Raw genomic sequence first — 23,251 nt, forward strand, 5'->3', positions numbered from 1 at the left:
GGTACGATGAGACACTTCTCTGTGACAACTGAACTGCATACATAAAAAGAAATACAAGGAGAGGAATAAACAGAGGCTGATATAAAATAGTGTCCTGAAAGGATGCCTGCCTCCTGATGCAGCTGTCTACATAAAACAGAAAAATTTCAAGACTTTGAAGGTTCTGCAGCACAATTTTCTCTGCTATGTTTTCCAGGAATTTTCTTATAAGGAAAACGGGAACTTCCTTGCTGCTAAATGCGAGAAGAAAGATTGATATTGGTACAGACTGAGACTACTGAGGTTTCTGAGCAAGTAATGAAGGACATCATTGATCTTTACACTGGAATGTTTGCTTCCTAGCTAAAGCTGATACTTCTACATTTTTTGTAATACAGGAAACTTGTGTGCCTTTTAAACTGGATTGTGCATCAAAATTTCTTTTCTAGATCATCATAATTCCTAATTTTGTCTGAATTGTAATTTCACTGAACAATATTCCCCATATCATTAACAACCTGGGAACACTTCTCAGGGCAGTGTTGACACCAATTAAAAATCTCCTCTCAGTGTGCTGCCTCCACTTGCTAAAAAGGAAATAAATGAAAAAAATCTAAAATCTTATCAGTGAGTACCAAGTAAACAGTCTCTCTCTGTCAGAAAGATAAGGGAATAGAAGAGTCTTCACCCGGGTATATGGCAAATGCCATGTAAGGGCCTCAGTTGAAACAGCTGGATGCTCCAAGTACCATGGGGCTGGAGCAGCAGGCTGGGATAGGGAGGTCGCAGGGAGATGCACGCTGCTCCCTGCTATGACTGCTTCCCAGGAACCACGCCAGGCTTTCACTCCATTTTCCTATTCCATCTTAAAAGTCATTTGCTCTTTGCTATCACCACTCGGGCTGAATGCCTGTCCCATGATGCCGTTGCTCCATTTTACTTCATTTCTGACTTAAATTTATTCACAGCCAGCCTCTGTCCGTGTGCTCCGGGGCTGGTTTTGCACTTTCACCGAAGACGTGCTCTCCCTCTCTACTGTGCGACACTTCAGCAATCAAATCCCCTCCCTGCCAAGTTAAACAAGCCAAGTACATTTTGGACTCATGCTCAGTCCCCCCATTGTCCTTTGCCACCACAGCTGACATCTATTAACAAGATGCAGAGAGGGACATCCATGGCCGTGCTCCCAGGACAGGACACCTCTGTTTCCAGTGTCACAAACCCCACCATCTCGCCCAGGGTTATGTGCCTGCTCTCCACCTGTCTCAGCCAACAGCCCATTTCCCCACCAGTAAAGGTGACGGACAGTTAACACACAGCCTACAGAGAGCTGTTTTACACTGCAAGCACAGGAGAGCTCAGGCTCTGGGAGGACATGGACCAAACAGCAAGACTACCTCAAAAACGGCTCCTTGCCCATTCACTACCAGCTACCGCTCCTTCCTGAGCACAGCCGGGCGGCTCCTGCTCCCCTCCTGCACGCCGGCACACCACGCTGGCTGGCAAAGCAGAGACATGGCCAGGACCCGCAGCCCAAAAGCCACGGCCGCTACAGCTGCAGCCAAAACTGGCCCCACAGCTGCAAGTCCCTGCGGCGGGGAGAGGGGGGTTTGTCTGCAAGCGCTCAGCATGGGGCCCAACACACCACCCCACGGACAGCATCAACGCGTCCCTGTGGCACCCACAGCAACAGACTCCGAGGAGAAGCCATCTGAGAGCCATTTTCTGATGTGTCTGCAGTTTTGGTTAGAAGCACAACAGCAACAGTGGAGGCTGTACCACCTGCAAGCCCTCGGTGCATCTCTGCATGGTGCTCGGCTTGGCAGGGGGCTCCGTGCCATGCGGCGTTAGCTCTGCTACAGCAATGCAGAAGGCAGGCTCTGTTTAATGGTCTTGTTCTGGTAGCTCCTAGCTTTTCCAGCAGCGAGATTTTAGTTTCTGCAAAAAGCTGAATGTGTTTGCACCTTCAAAAAATTTAGCCTTCCTAGAGTCGTCTGAATGTGAGGTCTTGGTGGGTCTCCAGGTTTCAAGACACAGCTTGGGCTAAATTGCCCATGTCTGTGTCCTTTCTAGTTAGAAAGGAATTGCCATTAAAAAAAGTATCGTGTTAATTCTTTCACTGAGATATTTTTTGTGACAAGGAGGGCTGGAAATAAATTGTGGGCAGAAAAAAATCCCTTGCGGGTTCAGCTGCTATGTCTGCAACGGATGAAACACGTACAGAGAGATGGCAGTGCGCCAGGGTGGGATCGCTGAGCGCTGAAGGAAGGACCATTAGCAGCGACTCTCATCAGTTTGGGGAGCATCAGTTGGATCAGGGTGATAGAAACAGGGAAGAAACGACGGGTACCAGAGCGGACAAGAGGGCTCTCCACAGCCAGCTGTGAATGATGGGAGGAAACGAGACCAGGAGCACGTAGGAACAACAGGGGAAGGATGAAGGGTGGAGGATGGAAGGACCTGAAGTGGTCAGCCAGCCAGTGGTAGGTAGCTGGCAGCTGTAGCTTTGATCAAAGAACTGCCACTGCAAACTGGCTTTTAACGAGGGGTCATGCACACCTGGGGGCATGGGGAAAGACAGAAAGGAAAAGCACAAGGATGAGAGGCATGCACAGATCTCCAGAGCACCGATGATGCTTGGGCCTTGAAAGAGTAATGAACTTAGGCCTTCCGAGCATGCTTCAATCCCTTGCTTTGCAGCTGTTCTCAGCCCCGCTCTGTCCCCACTATGAGGACTTAAAGGGATTAATGAGGTAAGATGAAACAAACAACCTGAAATAGCATCCCACACACGCCTTAAGACCTTGATTAGGAGCACACGTACATTTTCTATGTACACAGCAATGAGGTAATCACCCACCTGCCCCGCCAAACAACCACACAAACTGCAACTGTATTTCTGTTCATAAGTTTTCCCATTCTTCTTAAATCTGGCACTGGAAGGGGCTGCTGTTCTGGCCCTTCCTACCTCGAGGAGTCTCATGCTCTGCAGCAATAAATGGGATCTGGGAATCTGCAGACACTTTCAAGCTTTCACGCATAAATAGTATTTGCTGTTTTATGATAAGTTATGTCAAAAGGTATGTAACGTGGTACATCACAACTATCTGTAAGTAAGCACAATTGCACAAGGGAAAAGAAGGTAAAGTTAAGGATGATATGAGCACGATAATGTGATTCTCTTGACTTTGGTGTGTTCATGCAGCTGCAGCACTGCAATTTCTCTTTCTACAGTTACACAGAGAATCCATCATCTCCTTTTGGTGCTCCAAAATGCTATATGTCCCTTGCCTCCAGATGCCTGGGAATATAACTAACACACACCACTTTGCCAACTGCTTGTAATCTCAGTGAGGCCACAGACTGTAAAATTCCTGGAGGTTTATTAAAGCTACTGTTCATGGCACTGCTCAGATCAGACACTGGCTGCTGCCAAGAAAAGCATCCCTCCTGCCTCCGAATTTTATGTAAGCACAGGGAAGACCCAACGGCAACCTGCCCATTTTTGCAGCACCTAAGCCTGAGTGAAGCCATCCAGAATCAAACATATGGAAGTTCTAATTCCCCTGTTTGTTTTGTCACTGATCACCCTGCTCAAACTGTAAGACAACTGCTGGAGTGTGGCTGCTCAGGACTGCACACAGACACAGGAGACCAGACTCCTCCTTCCTCTGGAGGAGACTGGGGCAGAGGGATGAAGAGTAATAGCCTCCTCTGCGGTGTGAGACCCGTCACTGGGGCCACAGAAGAGGGCCAGCCTGGCAGCTGTTTAGCACAGGCAGGTTGTGAGTCCTCACTGAACCCTGGCATGAAGCTCTGACTGTGGTCTGATGCGAACACCGGTCCTCTTGTCCTGCGCAAAGCTGAGCGCACCCCTGGCACTGATGCATGGGTGCCATTTTGCCAAAGCATCCCCAAGGAGGGGCTGTGCTGACACAGGCGATGGGTAGCAGCAGTAGTTTGTGCTGAGCAAACCCCAAGCGGCCACATCCTAAGGGAACTTCCCAAAGTGCTCTCAGAAGAGAGGAGACTGCAGTACTTACAGCTTTTAGTCAAGATATTCTGGAAATTAGCCCAAAGAAGCACTGGCAGCTGTGTGGCAAAGCTACCACATTTGGACTTCTCAAAAGTAAGGTCTTACCTCCCTTTCCTAAGGGATTCTCTAGACCCTTTGCAGAAGCCTAAACTCAGCACCTCTCCTAACCTTTCACCTCAGAAAAATGCTTTTGGTGGCACCTTTGGAGCTTTAAGCCAGAAGCTGCTTCTCTCTCATCTTTTAAAGCACATTTATACAGCAAATTCAAAGTACAAGCCAGCTAATGTAAATACATGTAAACACATTCTGGGTGAAGCCAGCAGGCATGAAGCACAGCAGGACTGAAAATGGAGCAGCTTGAGCTTTATCACCGCTCCAACCAAAGCATAAACTCCCCAGGGACCTCTACGTACCTAGTCTGGTTGCTAATGTTACAAAAGCACATGCAAAAGCCCATCACTTATTTGCCACTATTCTTACTCAGGCTAGTTACAAGAATGCTAACACGGGCTCTGATCCCTCACACTGCTGTTTTGCTGTCAGGGCGTGCACACTCTCCTTTTTTGCCTGCCTGCAGCCCCGGACGAGATGCACTGGGTCCCAGCGCTGGAAAATTACTGCTGTGCTCTGCTGCTGCAGGGAGTGCTGTCATCTGAGAGGCCGTCCGGCTCTGCGGTCCTGTTAGGAAGGACTTTTTTGACTGTGTTGCAGCTCTGTGCCATCTTTAGCTCCCCATCCCCGCGCAGGTGGCTGGAGGCTCCCCATGGTGGCAGGGAGGGGCTGATGCTGTGTAAATGCCTGTGAGCTGGCACCACACCAGGGGATGCGAGTCTGATGGCAAGCGAGCGAGTTGCACTGCCTGCAGTTTGAGTGGTGGCATTGGCAAACACCACCCCAAACAAACGGAGTCGGGGTCCCATTTTGCAGCTATCTGGCATTACAAGACTTATCTACACTATTAGACAAGTGATTCCACTGGCTAATCTTACTCCAGCAATCAGCAGAGCTGTCCGGATTGCCAAGGCTGAGCAAGCGTGGTTTCCATGTGAATCTGGGCAGAAGTACAGCAAAAAAATCGCAGCTCTTTGGTCTGCCTCTGGCTTTTGCAAGTGCCACTACATTACTGTTGGCCTTCAGCTGAGGTTTCCACTTAAGCTTGACCGAGTTTATAGCAAATCCCTGCTGCATCATAAGCAAGCTCTTTTTAAGTTCATTGGCTAGGTGCGTCACTTCTACGCTAAATGCCACCTTCTCCCTCTCCTCTTCTCCGGTTCAAACAGCAGGCAAAGAAGAAGTCACTGCTTCTCAATCACCCTCTCCCCACCCGATAGCATGCCTGGTGTGGATCTTGGCTGGATTTAACACCACTGGGCCAGAAACGGAGACTTTGAGCAAGCCCCAGGCAGCTGCTTCCCAAAGCAGTGAGTGACCTTGGTCATGTTTAGGAAGGCAAAGGTGGCAGCATCGGTCTTCCAGAGGAGGCTGTGCCCTCTGGATCCTTCCCTCCCCCTTGCCTCCCCCAGCTGCCTAAACCCTGGGAGGGCAGGGTTTGGGTGCACCCTTCCCCACAGCCATCTCTATGCCTGAGACAGCTAACAAATGGGTGCACTGGTACTCAATTTGCAACAACTAAATACTTTTCTGATTTAGCACGTAAAAGCTACAAACGGGAGCAAATCCAAAACAAAACATCAGTGCAGTGTTTGAAGAATAGGTGGTGTTCATCACTGTAATATAGTTTACGTAAAATTTTTTAAATGATAGGAAATTATTCTCCCCTCATGGAAAATATTGATTATGAATCACCTTTTTGTTCTTATTTAATTTTTCCTAATGAAACTGCAGTTACAAGAAGCATAAATAGACCTGCCTCAGAATGCTAAAACTGAAAAATGTATCAATTTTTGAATTTTCAATAAACCAAAACTAAACCTTTTCAAAAAACATGTTATATACACAAAGCAATTTTCACTCCAAGTAGAAACATTTTCTACCATTTGTACCACAAACATGAAAAATGTGATAACTGTTTAAAGAAAATCATGCCTCTGTTACTTTTCAATGTGCAGCTTGCTTTTACCAAGGCTGGTAAGACTACCAGCAACTAGCCTCTCTTCTCATAAGCACTTACAGAACTGGTAAGAAGTCCCTCACCACCATAAATTTATTTCTGAGCCCAAAGGTCTGTGCTCTGATGCTGTGAATAGGTTGGTGGACCAAGAAAAGGGGAGCTAAAATTCATGTTTTAAATTACAGCTACAATTCAAATATGTCATTTTAAATTGAGGCCAATTAAAAGCTTGCCAGAAAAACATGTAAGACCACAGTATATAACAACGACCTACAACAAAATATACGTTGCTAATCAAAAGAGCAAGCAGCTTCAGTTTCACAATTTAAACATAGTCATTTTAATACTGACCAACAGGCGTGTCCTCCGAAAGGCTGAGAAGTGCCATGTTCCCGTTTGTGCTTCCGGCTCCATTATCAAAGAAATAGGGGGCATAATTTGCCTGAACTGCAATTAAAACAAAACAGAAGCCAAAGAAAAGCATTTTGTAGGTGGCAGTTATTCAGCTTTGTCACCTGACTTTCAGTAAACATGAGCTGTTTTGGGAATACTAACAGTGCATAACATACCCAGCTGCTGCAATGGACTTTCAGAACTATATCTGTACAGATATTTTTAATAAAATTACTTCTACATGCCACTGTGCCAGTATTCACACAGCAGCAAATAGAGAGAATATCGGGGGGAAAAAATCCAACCAACAGAAACAAATTAAGTAGCAGGATCTCTCTAAAAAATCTCAAACAGTTCCAGACACCTTCATTGCAAAATTAACCTTTTCAGCTTGCAATGACTTTATACCTCTCCCCTACTCTACACATGCAAGTCTGAAACTTTCCCAGTGCCTTGGTACCTTACCCAGTATTCTAAGCACATTCTGTCTTAAAATTATGCCTACTGCACGAGCAATTAGCCATAATTAAGTAGTTACTTACTTGCTGCCAGACAACAGCAAACAAAGTTAAAAAAAAAAAAAAAAACAAGAAACAACGAATTAGTTGTCATTCTACTGACTGACTGAGATTCAAAATAGCCCACTTGAAACAAAACTCCAAACGTATAAACACAAAGGGTAACATTTGCACAGGGATCAGTTGCCAAGGAAAATATTTCAGGACAACATTACCACATCAGTAAGGAATACTACGGGATTTAAGGCTATGCTTGTATCATCCTATATTTTTACTTAATAAAGTGATTATTATACTCACCCAGGCAAATGTGCATCAAACTGAGAAATAAGGAGGGGGTGAAACGCCTTACATGCTTCATCCCACTGAAGAAAGGGCCAATTTCTTCTCTGTTTCAAGGGCTTGTTGTTTTGTTTGTTTGGTTTTTTTTCTCTCTGAAAGGTCCAGGAAAGTGTCCTTCAGACTGATGTGCAAGAGAAATGTGCAAGAGGCAGTAACAGATGCTAAGATGTTAAGCGGATGACACGTCTTAATTTCTGAGGAATTTAAAGAAGCTCCTTCCTACCACCTAATTAGACCAATTACTTTGCAGGGAGCTGTGGGACTCATTTCTGAGACAAGATTTGGAGGAATCAGTGTAACTCTCATAGGTTCTGCTGTTAGTACTGTATTTGTGCTGTCCAAACACACAGGTCAGAGACAAAGGAAAGGAGAATGTTGTTTTCATTCTGAACTCTATCTTTAATTCTCTAAGATAGCCCTCTATTTTTGAGAGCTGAAAGAGGTTTCTCTTTATTTTAGCTTTGGTAGTCTAGAAAATACAAAGGAAGAAAATCTAACATTAGCAAAAAATAGTAAACATAATTGTTACTGTTTTAAAGGAAACAATCACATTTATGATAGCCAAAAAATACACAAAATTGCATCCTAAAAATGCAGAAGTCAAAATGTTCTTTTCATGAGCTGGCTTGATCATTTAATTCTTAAACCACATGAATTTCTGAAAGCATCTTTTATATTCAGCACATAATTTTTCACCAACCTACTAAAAACTGTGTTTAACCACCAACACATGGAAAAAGGTAACAAAGTAGCTTGTTTTCATTGCTTATTTTGATGTTCTGCCCATAAAAGGCATTTGCACTAATTTAAAATAGATATCATCAAAAAATTTACAGGGTTAAAACCCCAGCCACTGTGGGAAGTTGTTCACAGACAGGTTTTGGCTGCTTAAAAGGAACTTCATCAGTCGTAATACTTAGCCTCCATCCAAGGAGATGTTTACATAGCGGCTTAGCTGTTTAGACTTGACCTGAGGCAAAGCACTTGCCCTTTAAGGATGCGTTAATGGAGTTTTCTGATTTTTAATTAACAGCCTGCCTGAAAGAAATGTCTAAGAAATTAAGCAGTCAGAGAGTTCTCCATTGCGATGCTTTAACATGTGACAGGAGCTACGCCTTCTGCCTGGCAGAGCCCCTTGGCGCTGGCCGCACACAGAAGGCTGATGATGGCATGGGTGCCGCCGCCAGCGGCGGGCTAGCCCGTCCCCCGGCCACTGGGTCCCATGTCACCCCAGCACGTTGTGCAGGCGAGCACAGCTCCCTTGAGGAGAGGCCCGAGGCATCGAGAGCAAGTGGAGAGCTGGGATGCAGCATCAGGCTGGGCAACGGTGGAGATTTTTTGGCTCCCTAATTCATCTGTGTGTTTTATCGTTATTTGCTCAGGTTTTGGAAGTAGGAGATAAGTGTTCCCACGCACAACCCTACAGAGGGTCCCTTCCCAGCATCTCCTCGTGGGGTGCAGAGCTAAAGGTGGGCAGCGCTCCTGGGCTAGCTGTTGTCACACACACAGGGGAGGGACAGGCCGGGCAGTTTCTTTGTACTTTTCCTACAGAGGGAGCTGGCAGTTAGATCCTGCCGCGTATTTCCAGCACACCTTACCCACCACTTGCTGAAACTGCAGGGTGAATGAATGATGGAGGAGGCAGTGGGAGAGAAGTCTTTGCTGCATCTGATCATCCCGTGATGTGGCCAGGGCATTTCTGCACCTTCAGGTTCCCCTGGACCTATGGTGCTGCTGGGTGGACATATCTGCCTGCAGAACACAACAACCGTAAGGCTCCCAGAAGGGTGGAAGTAAAACTCTCATGCACAATATTAACAAAGCTCACCATCCATAGTGGAACCTGCCAGAGAACGGTACAGACAGCAAAAGCCTAAAAAGGCTCTGAAACAGATTAGAAACTAATGAAGATTAGGTTCATCGGTGTCTAGCAAATGTGATGATATAGATGCAAACCCTGGCTCAGTAAGGCACAAATTACCAACTGCCAGAAGCTCGAAGTTAAACCAGGAGAAGGCTCTTTGCCATTTTGATCTTTTTCTAACCACCTCCTACAAGATCAGACATTTGGTGTGACTCTGTATGACCACTCTTGTAGATCAGTGTTTGCAAAGGCTCTGTGTCGAACCAACGCGTGACTGCGGCAGTGGCCTGTAAAGCTCAGGGCAACCTGCAGCAGGCAACTAAGAAAAACAAATGTATTTTTAGTGCATTTAAATTCACGACATGGGGATCCAAAGCTGAAAATTGTGTGGGAGGGTATACACATATAGAAGATGGATATAAATGTAATCCCTGTTACAGACTTAACCATGCCACCACTGTCAAAAGTAATAGTAAACCACTGATAAAATCACATAAATGTACCTGTGTGGTGCCCAAAAGGAAACATAAATAGCACCAAAATGTCCTCTCACCTGCCTCCTCAATCCAGAACTAACAACACGCTTTTTTCTACAGAGTAGTTTCCTAGAAAAATTGATGGAGAGCTCTTGTCAAAGTTAATAGCTGCCTGTTCCCCTGGTTGCACCTCCTGGGGTTCTAAATCTCTAGGGCTTGTATCTCCAAGGAAGCAAAATGTCTCACTCCTCCTGAATTTCAATGAGTTTGAGCTCTTAATCCCCCCAGAGTTTGAAAACATAGCTAATATGTGTCTATGCACACTCAGATACATACCTAACAGCAACACTCCGACAGAGTATTTTTTTCTGTCAGAAAATATTTTTTGATCAAAGCTAATACAGCTCATAGAGTCAGGCTGAGTTTGATGAATTTTCTCTTTGGGAAGAAAAGGGGCAGGAGGGGGTTTCAGGAGAGCAATATCTTCTGTCCCAACAGTTTGAGAATGGAAGAATCCCTCTTCTCTATGTAGAAGAAACTTTCTATTTCATGAATTTTTAGCATATCAAGTACCAAAGAACATAAAAGAATGAAATACACCCATCTGATCTGAACCAATTCACCTCCCAGGGTGTTCTGTTTGTTTACTATTCAGTATGAAAACAAATCTAGAAAGACCCAATATTTTCAGAACAAAAGTTCTGAGTTTGGGTCACTGATTAGCAATATCTACAAGAGTTTGTTAGACAACCTGAGTTTTTATAAAATGAAAGTTTAAACGTTGAAGGATGCTACTGTAATGCAATGAGCATTTTTGCAGACTTCTCCCCTTAGACCACAGCTTGGGTATACCAGTGCAGCATGGTTGTAACCACTATTTTGTGCATTGTGAAGCCCCCTGGGATGCCCCCCCAGTTTTTTTTTCCCCCAGCACAAACCCATACCCCATGGGGGACAGGAGGAGGGCTGCTCACACCCAGCTATGAGCGAGCGCCCCTTTTTGGCCCCCCACATTCCAGCTGGCACTCATGGCCACCCGTACCAGCAGTCTGAGCAGAGAGGGCAAAGACTGAGCTGGTACAGAGATAAATTACTCTTTCCACATTGTGGGTGGCCCTTCCACCTCAGGGCAATCACATTAGAGCTGCCTACCTGGGTAATGCCTGCTTGGCATATAAATGTGAGGTTTTCATGACTTGCATTTCAATCAATTTTTGGGTGCTTACACGCATTCGCAATTTAAAAATAGAGAGAAAAATAAAAGAAAAGAAATAACAGAGATTAATTTATCTCCACTGCCCTGCTTTGCTTTATATTAACTATGTACAGTCTTCAGATTTTATGCCTGCTTCCATCTGAGTTAAAAACCCCTCTGCTCTAAGACTCTGGACAGTATTGATAAGTAATGAAATTCACATTCATACAATAACAGCTCAAGCTACTCTTTTTCCTATGCTCGTCCTCCAATTCTGGCTGTATATTGCATTAAGTGTTACTTTGCAGAGGAATATTCAGCATTTTTTGTGTGTGCATTTGTGCATGTAAATAAATTCAACATAAAAAGTGCTGCATACTTTATATAAACCTCAGCATGTGCAGAAAGAGTCAAAATTACACTCTGGCCTCCCCTCTCTAAATCACATGCTAAGAGGGGCTGTGGGAGTTACCACCGATGCCTGGAGGCACTCTGCACGGAGCAATTCACTCAGAATTGCTCGATGCAATAACCACAAAAGAGAGAAGTGGAGCCTCAGCCATTTTCAAGACTTTTCTCAAAACTCTACCTATTCTCACATCTTCAAATATGATAGGGAAATTCTTATTTAGCTTTGAAAGCAAAGGCAGGCGAGCAGGGTGGGCCTGAGACATACACGACAGGTAAGACAGACAACCTAACAACCCTGAGTTTGACACAGCTGTAACCACAGCTGGGCTGTTCCTTGCACACTGAAGGGTCAGTTCACTACCAAGTCCCACAGCACAGCATGAGCAAGAATTGTCCAAGCTGATCTCCAAACATCGTAACAGCAGCAGGACTGCTAAGGTAAAGTAAACACAACAAACGCTTGGATGTTTGCTCTCTGGCTGGGACCTGAGGGGTCACAGCGCACTCTGTTTCAGCAGAGCTGAGTCAGTATAAGCAGAGAGTTGAGACTAAGTTAAATGTGCAGTTACCACCACAAACAAAACAAAACACAACACTCTCAGCTGTCCAAACCACATCATTTCTCCCCTTCAAAATCTCCTCCCAAAGGACTGAGAGATGATTTATACCGGGGCATATCATCACTCTCGACCAACATCCATTACTACAGAGTACAAATGATAGTGAAAATCCAGGAACCACTGCTGACGTGCATTTCAGATGCTTGGTTTCGGTGGTGAAGAATTTTACACGCGCTATGCTTTGCATTTTCCTAGCAAAGCACCATAGCTTCTGTCTGGGTCCTGAGAGAAAATGTGGGCAGTGCTGGGGGATCTGCAGGCACCTGAGCCAGTCTGATAGCAGGAGAGAACAGCCTGAAGTCCCTCAGATGTCTTTAGCATCCGTCATTATCTCTATGTTTTGAATTACCAGCTATAAGAGGGAAGCAGACTCACAATACAGTAGAAAGAGCAAAAGAGAAACAGTTCCATGTTTTTGGTGGTTAAATCTAATCAGACAGATGCTCGAGCCCTTGGCCATGATCACCAAAATCTGATCCTTCCTGTTGCCAGAACAAATACGCCACCTCCTATATAAGAGCTTATCTCTCTACAGCCCACTCCCATCACTTGGGATATGAAAATTTGTTAAAATGACTTGGAATTTTTTATAGTCCTGCAAGATTCAAATGCAAGCCAATAAACACCTCTTTCTCCCTCTCACTGTGTTATTCTCTTGTTATTAATTGAATGAGTTTAACACCTTTACACCTGAAAGGAAAATGATCTCATTGTTACTGTTCTGACTCACAGGGATCTAAGTTCAGTTTTCATCTCTACCAGAGTCAGTCTATAAATAATCAGCCCGAGATCATTAAATTCACATTAAAGTCATCAAAAGATAGTGATGTGATCATTAATGATCTCGGTCAAATTTATAAACCTCTCTCAGCTCAGTAATAGAAAGCTGAAAGTAATACTGTACTGTTTGGTTTAAGGAGTTTAAAGAACATGAGTTATAACTCAGCTGTCTACACGCCCTTTTTCATATTGCAGCTCCACCGAGCACCCACACTGAACCTCAGCGGTATACAGGAGAATCGTAAAACCCTGGATAGAATTATAGAATGGTTTGGGTTGGAAGGGACCTTCAAAGGTCATCTAGTCCAACCCACCTTCCATGGGCAGGGACATCTTCAACTAGATCAGGTTGCTCAGAGCCCCGTCCAACCTGACCTTCAACATTTCCAGGGATGGGGCATCTACCACCTCTCTGGGCAACCTCTGTCAGGGTTTCACCACCCTCATCGTAAAAAATTTCTACCTTATATTTACTCTGATAAAACACATACCATGAAGAAAACTGGTAACTCAACTGATTCAGGAAGATACTCCCCACAAAACAGGAGAAGAAAAACATTCCTCATTCATGGAAAGGAAAAACAAGATTTAGAGAGGTGACTACAAACATCTGGCCACAAGTATTATGTCAACTTGAAACTCCTTGGAGAGTCCTAAATTGGGTAACAAGAATGGAAGCACCCAGCATGGCTAGCTGCTTTTGAAATTCTGGGACAAAGTTTGGGCAAACAAATAATTAAAGCTTGCACACAAACTGCAGTTTCTTCAGGCAAGATGTAGCACGTTATTTTCCTCATCAATGCAGAAAATCTTGGCAAAAGCCATGTAACCAGAAGGCTTAATTTCCTTTCAAGAGCTAGGTTTTCTGGTACTCGGTTACTTCTCAGTGTCAGAAGGCAAGTTTTTTGGCTTCGCTTATTTGTCATTTTTAAGAATTGAGTACACTTTTAGATTGTATGTGATCTACTTTTGCTCCCTTCTGTCTATAAATAAATTGGAGATCTTATAAAATAAGATTCATGTGTTAAAATTAGTTGGGCTTTGACAAAGTATCTTAATTATTAGGATCGGTAAAAAATTTCCATTTGTCATCATTTTTTCTAATAGAGAAATCAGTTTTTGACCTTAAACATTTTCATCTTCTTTCTTTGGCAAATGTTCACTGCAGTAAAACCATATTCAGATTTGAAATATTTTATATTTCACATAAATATTGTGCTTAATATTACTCCACAGAGAAACTGAAAGTCTCATGGGGAACACAAACATGGATTCCCTCCAGCCCTCACCAGGGAGAAAAACTCTGGTTTCCATCCTGCTGTAGAGACTCTTACTTGCAGAACCCTCTGATCCAGCCATTTGTGAGGAGTGGTTATGCTCTTTGCTGCAATGGAAGCAGAGGAGGAAAGAGAGAAGGGGGTAACAACATTGGGGATAAGCAGGAAAGCCAGAGAAATTAAGATTACAAACCTTCTCCCAGCTCTACAGTCTCCTGTTTGTATCGCACAGGTTTCACTCTGCACATACCCTCCCACCTCACAGCCTGATTTCATATTTGATCCAGAGCAAAGCTAGTCTCTGTCATCCTTCGAGATGCACTGCAGAGGTGTCACACCAGCTTCCCTTCCACAGGCACGCCGTCCCCAGCCCAGGCACCCATGACTTTCTACGGCTTTCTCATCAGCACCTTATCCAGCTCTCCATAACCCAAGAAAGCTTCATACTGTCAGACACTGATGAAGGATTACTAAATAAATAAACAGAAAGAAAATCTGTTCCTGAATAAATCATAATTCTTCTGCCCCCAACTGTTTTGGAGTAGTCCCATTGCTGAACATGGGATATGTACTCACATCTCTAGATATATGTAACATCCTCATGTTAGGTTTTAATTTTCTTTCAGGTTATTTTCTTGTATCCCATATACAATTAACATATAAAGCAATAAATAGAGCAAGAAACTTCTCATACTCTCCAAATGTGCAGCAAGGGAGCAGGTACACAATCATATCCATACACAATCTCATACCTGTGAAAATGCACTTAATAATCATGATCAAATCTGAGGGTGAGAGCTTTATAAAAAAATGAACCAAAACTGGAAGTCTACCTGCAGTAAAAACATTTACCTGTGTTCACTCCCACTGCCATGAAAAGCTAGAAGGAAGTCAGAATTCTTGTTCCAGTAACTGCTAGCAAAGTGTTGTTGTGAGGTTGCAAGACAGACCTTGAAGGAGGAAATACTCACTTAATTGTTTAAACATGCACAGACTGAAACCAAATTATGGAGGTATGTATGGTCAGTATTTCATAAGGCACAAAAAAATTGTCAGATTTCCTGTCCCTAACTCCTTAAACAGCCTGATACAGTTGAGCCAGACCAGAATCTTCTCTCGCTGAGTAAGCATTTTAAATGCCAAACTCCACACATATATCGAAATAAAAAAATTTCATTCTCTGTGGGCCATAGTTTACTGGACTTCTGATAGCATTTCTGCTAGGTGTAAACTGTGAGAAATGACTCACTGTACTGCATCAGGAACCAATACGAGTTACCCAGGCAGCAGAGCAAACACGCCAACAAATTGGTCTTAAAAACTGAGTAACACCATTCTGTGTGGTCCGAGAGCCCTCTTATTTTGCATACTCCAATGCATTTAATGCCATGCTACAGTTTTATACAACACCATCATGAGGGAACCAGAGTCATGATGTCCTTGTCTCCAAAGGAATTAAGAAATGACAATGGGAGGAAAACAGAGGGAGAGCAGACACCAAACATCTAATAATTTTAGCATTTCCACAGTGACTTTCAAACAGTTGTTTAAGTGCTTCCCAGAAAACTGTGATGGGTTTCTTCCAGATAGGTAAAGAGACGGTGCTTTTATCCCCCCACAAAAAATGCTAGTCTGCAAAACAAAAATCTTAAGAGCATTTGCCTGCACGATTTATCATGAGTTATTGTCATTCATTGTGGGTGGCAGCAGAGAAGGTTTGGGGAATTCCTGGTAAAAGGAGTCACTCTCCCAGTGCTTCATTTTAGATAGAGCTCCTACTGGTTGGGGTCTGCCAAAGAGTGTTTTATAGTGTTTGCAAAAAAGGCGCTGCAGGTAACTGGGGAAAAGAGAACATTTGCCACAGCTGCTAAGTAATTAAAGTTCCTGCTAAGCCATTTTACTAGCTTAGAGGCTTTTAAAGACCGCTGCAAAATCCATTTGCAATTCAGTAACCTCGCTTGTTTGGAAGCTAGGTATCAGTCTCCTCATTTTGCTTTGACAGGGACAGAAAAAGAACAAATAGTCCCTAGAATATCCAGGTATATTTAGATAGCCTACCTTCACCTCAGCAGCATGATCTCTGATAGATGTGGTGGCATGGAGCACGACACAGGTCTGTGTGAAGGATGACATTTAGCAGCAGACAGACAGTCCAAGTTATTTACAGAAGAACTAGTGTTGTGCATTGTTTTGCCTGTAAAAATTGTACATATAACTCAGAGTTGGGGTGTGAATAACCAATGAATCAAGATTTTATAGTTTGCTCAGCGTGGCTGAGAAAAATAACAAGACTTGTGAAGGCAGAGCAAGGAAATGCCTGCGTTCTCCCCATAAATCTTGTGGCTGGTGTGTATGCCAATGGATGTCACTGCATAGAAGCCCTGCTTACAAGTAACGTGACTTGTTGAACCAGGGGACGTATGAAAACGAAACATGTTCCTTTCACTGCCATGTACAACCAAACTCAGCTCCTCAGTAGAGGAATGGCATGAATGCAAAGACTGCAGATGACCTAAAGCCCTCGCTAGAGATCAGCTCTAGACCACAGCAGCACTTCACCCACAGAGGCTGGCGCACTCTTTGGATTTTACTCAGGCAAAAGTGTGGCACCATGACTGCAGATGGGGCTTCTTATGACCTCTCTTGTTGGGAATGCAGGTGTGAGCCTTAACCATTCTCAGAAGGGAATCCCACAACTCTCAAACCGGACTAAGTGCCAGGGCGCTTACCTCGTCAGGATTTGGGAGATCTAACTAGCCGGCACCTATCTCAGCCTTTGCCTTCGATTGCTGTAACAAGAGGAAATCTGAGTATCCAGGCAGCCTTACACCAAAGCAGTGCTTGCCCTTAACCTAGAAAGCAAGGTATATTTCAATAAATTTTCTGTCTACACCAAGAGGCCTAAATACTCAGCTTTAAGGTAATTTACCTTACCTCAAAAACGTGTGGGACGATCACTCTATTCCCTCATATACTTTCCAACAACTATCTAGCCTTTGCCTGGAGAGATTTCTACAGTCGGTAGCCCTGTACGTATGTTGGTTCTCAAAACAAGCAGTTTAAGCTGGCTAGGACCCAGAGGTTGGCTCTTCATGCCCACTAGCTCTACCTATGACCACTGTGCTCTTACTGTCTCCTCCCACACCTTCAAGTACTTTATCTCAAAGTACTGTGCTTATTTAATTAATTTTTTTTACAACAATCTGGCAATAAAATAAATCAATAGAACTGTATAGCAAGAATCTCAACAATAAATATTAATTTGAGGAATGAATAAATTATCTGGGAACAGACTTCCACATCTGGTAACTGAGGTTGCATGATCCAAAGGTATTGCAGTGAAGGCTGAAATAGAAATTAAATGACAGAAAAATCTCCACTCGTACTGTGACTTTAAGGTGATTATATGGTGCCTTGAAACAGAGATGCTCAAATCCTGTAACTGAAATTGTCCTTGGTGCAAAAATAACATCTGGAAACAACAAATACAATGCAGCACCATTTTATACCATGTCTTTTTGACAATGTGTACTCCAGTCAGTCTCATGGACAGAAATTCATGGAATCAAATTAAAATGGTTCAGCACAAGAAGAAAAACTTGAGAAATTCAGACAGCAGAAGAATTTCTGTGAGATAAATCCCACATAGACAAAGAATGGGTGGGGGACCATTCCATCAAGAGACAAAAGATGACTTCTCTCGTCTGAGAACAGCCAATGAGGAAGACTGATCATGTCTAGGAACAGAAGAAAGCATGGAAAGAAAGTTGGGGAAGGAAGTAGAAAGTTATGTTCAATAGACAGGAAAAGGTGCAAAACACATTTTATAATAAAATTATGAAGAACAGGTTGATTTCACTTCTCAGACTAAAGGATCTGTTTTTAAAACTCTTGAGTCTTGACTTAAATTAGCGGAAATCTAGGGGAGTTCCTTTCAAAGATCATCAAAGGTGGAGCTTATGATGTTAAGATCAACCACGCACACAGTGCTTTGCTAGACATAACTTCAGCTCAGATTTTTTTTTTATCTCTCTCTTCATCAGCCTCTCACCTGAAGATTTTTGCAGAAGAAAGCAGCAGTATTGGTATATATGTAACTAAGTCAAAGGATAATGCTGAATTGTTTAACCTTGATACATTCAAACAACTTCAAGATAAGAACACAGTGACAATTGCCATCATTTATTGTTTCCCAAGTAAAGAAAAGTTAACAACTGGAAAGCCAGTGAGTCGAAAAGAACGCTTTAAAAAGGGACTTGCAGACGCCGCTGCGTTATCTTATCTCGTTCAGAATCTTGTTTTCAACCGTCTCACTGTTTCTCTGATAGCATTTGTAAACAGATGGACTTCACACTTTTTTGTATGAAAACATCTTTCTTCCCAGGCGTATTGATCTCTTGGGGGAAATTCTGGGATGCAAATAGGTTTTAGCATTGCTCAGTGAACACGGCACACAGCTGGCACTGACTGTGACACAGGGCTCTGCGGCAATGCAAACAGGAAGTTTTGTCTTGAGAACCCACCTAGCAAAGACCGCATTTTTCAGTGCGCTTCAGTTTTGGGAGCCAGGTTTAAGTGCGTGTTACAGAGATCTGATTTTCAGAGACGAGGCAGGCTGTATTGGCTACAGACTAACTGAATGGTGCCTCAGGAATATGTCTTTTTCCCCTGAGGTTGGGATCAGTACTTGGTGACCAAACAACATCACAGAACCCAGCAGAAAACCACTCTTCTTCACTGAACTTAGTGCCATCTTGCCTGACAGGTGACGGAAACCTTGCTGTTGTTTAGCTTTTGGAACTGGAGATCCTATTAGCCAGGATATATTAGTTGCTTTGACTGCACTACACTTATCACAAATGCATATAGGCATTAATAAAGTTAAGAGATTGTATAAGTGCCTGGTGGGCAGTTAATCACAAGCATTCATTGAACAGTAATTTTTGTGTACACTGAGCTTTTGAATGTTTGGGCTTGAATGCTTCCTATATCAGGTTTAAATTGTTACCTGCGAGCATCTGTGCTGTGCTGCCAGCTGGGACTGACCAGGTCCTGAACTAACATTCTGAATGCAGTTTGAGTCTCTTGACAGAAACTGGGCTTGGTATGACAGTTTCTTACAACTACAGAGATTTTTGTGATTGTGTCAGGCTGCAGAAGATGGGCAAGTGATGTTCAGTTTAGAATCTGCATAGGCACATAGTGACCTGATTTCTCTGATAATGCTTTCAGAGGTTGACCAGATGGCACTGTGAATATAAGGTGCTTATCCCACAGCGAATCTCTGGCCTTTGCCACTCCCTTGTGGAAGATCAGCCTGAAAACGTGGAATTAAATCTCCCACACCTGAAGCTATTCATGGTCAGTGCATCTGTAACACATAAACAAATGTTGGCACAAGGGTTGAATGATGACTTGGATAAATCCATATCCAGACACTGTATTTTTCTACCAGAGGCTCCCACCATTGAGAGCAGGAGTAATTTTGGGGAATTCCTTCTGTGCTGATAGGCCTGCTCTAAGATCAAGAGACAACGCACGATGAGACAGTTGCATGTTCAAAAACAATGTAGATCATCCAACGGCCGCAATAAGTCTTATAATACTGAGGTGCTACTGGCAACCAGCATACACGGGTTGGAATCAACACCCTTGCTCACGTCATTTAATGTGAGCTCTCTTTGCTCCCCACAAGCATTTAAAAAAAAATACTTGATGAGTCCTGCAGAGAAATTAGCTGTGATGGAGACAACTGCTCACATCTAGTAAGAGCTGGTTGATCTGAGGCAAAAAAAAAAATCATGTGTAAGGGGGTTGTCCCCTCACCTTCAGTCTACAAGAGGAGAAAGTCATTGCCAAGCTTTGGACAAATTCTCAGAACAAACTTCAGTAAGAACAGGATATGAAACCGATCTGCATTTGCCATCTGACAATACTTTGCTAAAACTATTCATGAGTGGGTAGTTAGCAACAATGATGAACAAAATAGAACCAGGCAACGGATCTCTAGAGCTGATCCAACGAACAATGAAGACACCCGGAGTCTTCCATTCAGCTTTGGCAAGAATTATCTTCAAGAATATATAAATCTACAACAGGAAGTGTTCATCCCTTCTGTTTCACCTGAATTTATCATTTGAGATAACATTGTCCATGCCGGATTTAAGTTTTCCTTGGCAAATGCCATCACAAGAAATTGGCATTGTAGTCCATACTTTGGACAAACAGAACTTCTCCAGAGCTTCAGAGCTAAAATCCTGAATTCTTCATGGGCCCTTACATCAGTTGTGGGCCACACAGTGAACAGCAAGAGTCCCCATTGCACTTTTTGGAGTAATATTTTTTATAAAGAATACATAATTTTATTTCTTTTAATACGCACTTTGAAAGAAGAGATACCAAAACCTGCTTCTGCCCCAACACCCCCTGTCAGCAGGGATCATTCCACCTGTGTTCCTGGCAAGTCATAGCGCCAAATAAGACAGACTGATTTGGTGTTAGCTGGTAGTATTAAGCTCTAAACAAAGCAAGGGGCCACCTGCCTCACTTAGCTGACAAGGTCAGAGCAGGATCCGACATCTGTTCTGGCAGGCATGGAGATACTTCAGAAACATCTTTATTGGAACTTGAAGGCTGTGCAATTTTCGTGCTTGACAGCCGAATGCATACAAAAACACAAGATCCAAAGAAATGCATTTGTCAGCTTGGTCAAGGTAAATTTACTACTTTATGTAATCATACAGCTTGTGTGCTTTGAAAAGCCATTGAACAGGTATGTTTCTCCTCAGGAAATGCCAAATACACACAGAAGTGAAAGGAAAACAAAAGGAAGAACAGATGCCTGTAATTGAAGCCATGATCAGATGGTAGCTCTGTTTTACCACATGCGGAACATGGCCTGGTACATAAAAGTCAAATTCTGTTAAGGAATCACCTTCAGGGGCTGACACATGACATCCTGATACCTCTGCATGAGGCAAAAAAGCATGTTTGGGCAGCAGTCACAATCCATGCTGAAATAATTTGAGGATTCCTGGTTTAAGTTTGTTCAGTCAAGATCAGAACCTCACACGAGTAACATTTTTAATTTGAATAGCCCTCAACCTTAGGTTGAGGCCTGTCTGGGAAACCAAGTATAAATACTCAGGGGCATTGGATGATGTCCCTGCATCCCTCCAGACGCCCAGAGTATTTCTGTAATTGTGCTAAAGGTCTTTGGCGCTTATGTTTTTCCTGAAGCAGGATCAGAGAGCGTGGAGCACACTGGTTGGATGGTGTGGGGCAAAGAGAAAAATCATACATCATTTTTCAGATACGAAAGAAATGGGCTTAAGCTCACATTAGAGAACAGAATCTTCATACCTGTTAGCAATGCTTTATACAGAGCTGCAAACACAAATGGCCATATTTTACAGAGTAAAACCTTGCTGCAAACACATTTAATAGCAAAAATACTTTTTACCTTTACTTGTCATTTGTATTCTACAGATTCCTTCTGTGAGCTACAAAAACCAAAATAGAAATAAAATATATTTGCCTAGTGATCAGCAGCAGAACAATCAAATGCAGCTCCTTCACCAACTTCCTGACTCAGATCTTGCACAAAGGATTGGCAGCTCCTTTATCCTCGATAGAAAAATGCTATGCGTGGTCAGCTCTTCAAAAATAGGAAGCTGAGAGTCAGATCTACCCAAACGTAAAACCAGTAAGAAAGTAAAGTAATACCAAGCACACAGAAGACCCAGAAAGAGGTTCAGTTGCTCAGTATAAGAGAAACATTGCCAATCAGAGAGCATGGCCACATGTAAGTGTCCATAAACTTGAACCTTGGGAATTGCATTTGCCTGTGGGGGTTACAACGGGCCTCTGACTACCCCTATTCAACTACCCCAAATTCTGAAGGGCACCAACACCACTTCTATCTTACTGAAAATTATGTTAAGAGAAGCAGTACTTGAGTACTGAGGGAAAAATTACTATTGGCGATATGCAGCTTGCCCAACAGAAGAGCTTTCTACTCCTCCTCATAATCACTAGAAGTAAAAACTGAATTTATGAACGTCCAACTAATTCTGGTTTAAGGACTTGCCCCAGGCAGGGAAATAGCAGCATGTGCAGGGGACAGTTAGGAAAGGACAGAAGATAGGTGAGTGAAGACCCCAATCACTGCTAATGATGTCAGCAGAGGATGCTTCAGTTTCTCTGTTATTCAGCCCTTTGCTATTCTTAGTATTTATTTCATGCTCCAGTAAGTTTTGTTTATTGAGGTGATCACACAACTCAGGTGTCTTAAAAGAACAGCTGCCTTCTGACTTCAGCAGAAAGAGATTTAATCTGATTAGCCTTAACACCTTTTCAGTATGCTGTTTAATAACCACCTGATGACAATCTAGGAAGTTAAAGAACAGGCCCCTTTGCTTTTAAGGCCAGATTTAAACCCTTAGATGAGATATGGAAGAGCTTACCAATGTACTTGAATCTGGTCCTTCACCACTATTTTAACAGCCTGCTTATTTAGTTTCTCAGCCATTTCTATATGATGAGCTCTTTCTCACTTGCTAGAAATTCACTTCCAAGTGGATTTCAAGCACTGAGAGCAAAGGCTGCAGGAAAAATCATCATGTGCCCAGCTACAAACAACATCCTTTTGTCATATGAAATAAATCATTCAGAAAAGGTTAAATATGCATATAAACTGATAACTAGAAACAATAACATCAACCCTTTCCCACCTTTTAGGCAATCCAAAAATGCAAAACAAAGTGATTCAGCCAGCTCGCCTTTTTCTCTGATTTGAGGAGCTAAATCCCTCTTTGGTGCAGAGGAATACACAACTGACACAAAGTCCAGTGGCAGCCAGACAGCTTTGCCTGACTCTTTAGCTGCCAGGCTAATGTTAACAAGATGAAGGAGCCTGAGTGAACAAATAAACAGTACTAACTGAAGCCTTTCCAAGCAAAAAATAAAAGTAATATACACTCGTGTCCTATCTGTGAAAGGAGGGCCCTCAACCAAGTAAAGCACTGTGAGTTGCGCTGGCAGGCAGATGCTTTTCACCCTGCTCTCAGTCTGCTCATTTTAACTGTGGAAGGGGCCCAGGAACCATCGGAGAGGCTGGCTTACGACAAGGCTTGCAGTGTTTCCTCATTTCCATTGGAGTAATTTTAAAACTTATACCTGTAAAACAAAGATGGAGAGGAGAGAAAATGGAGAGAGATGTTTAGTTGGAGGTGTGGAGAACGGCACAAAACTTTAATACCTGAAGCTGAGCTGTGTTTTTATGGGCAGG

At 43.2% G+C, this 23,251-nt stretch overlaps 1 protein-coding gene across 1 annotated transcript in view; it reads right to left on the bottom strand.

Moving 5' to 3' along the window:
- The window catches only part of CDHR1 (cadherin-related family member 1), a 47,317-nt gene extending 39,835 nt beyond the window's left edge, over nucleotides 1-7,482 (bottom strand). Inside the window, exons 1-2 of the mRNA XM_009893052.1 lie at nucleotides 7,298-7,482; nucleotides 6,438-6,533 (exon numbers count right to left, since the gene is read on the bottom strand). Coding sequence (XP_009891354.1) covers nucleotides 6,438-6,533; nucleotides 7,298-7,358 — 157 coding nt within the window. The 5' untranslated portion in view covers nucleotides 7,359-7,482. The remainder of the gene's footprint in view (nucleotides 1-6,437; nucleotides 6,534-7,297) is intronic.
- Nucleotides 7,483-23,251: the final 15,769 nt, after the last annotated feature.

This window comes from Charadrius vociferus, unplaced genomic scaffold (genome assembly GCF_000708025.1).
Source record: "Charadrius vociferus isolate BGI_N301 unplaced genomic scaffold, ASM70802v2 scaffold429, whole genome shotgun sequence".
Taxonomy (NCBI): domain Eukaryota; kingdom Metazoa; phylum Chordata; class Aves; order Charadriiformes; family Charadriidae; genus Charadrius; species Charadrius vociferus.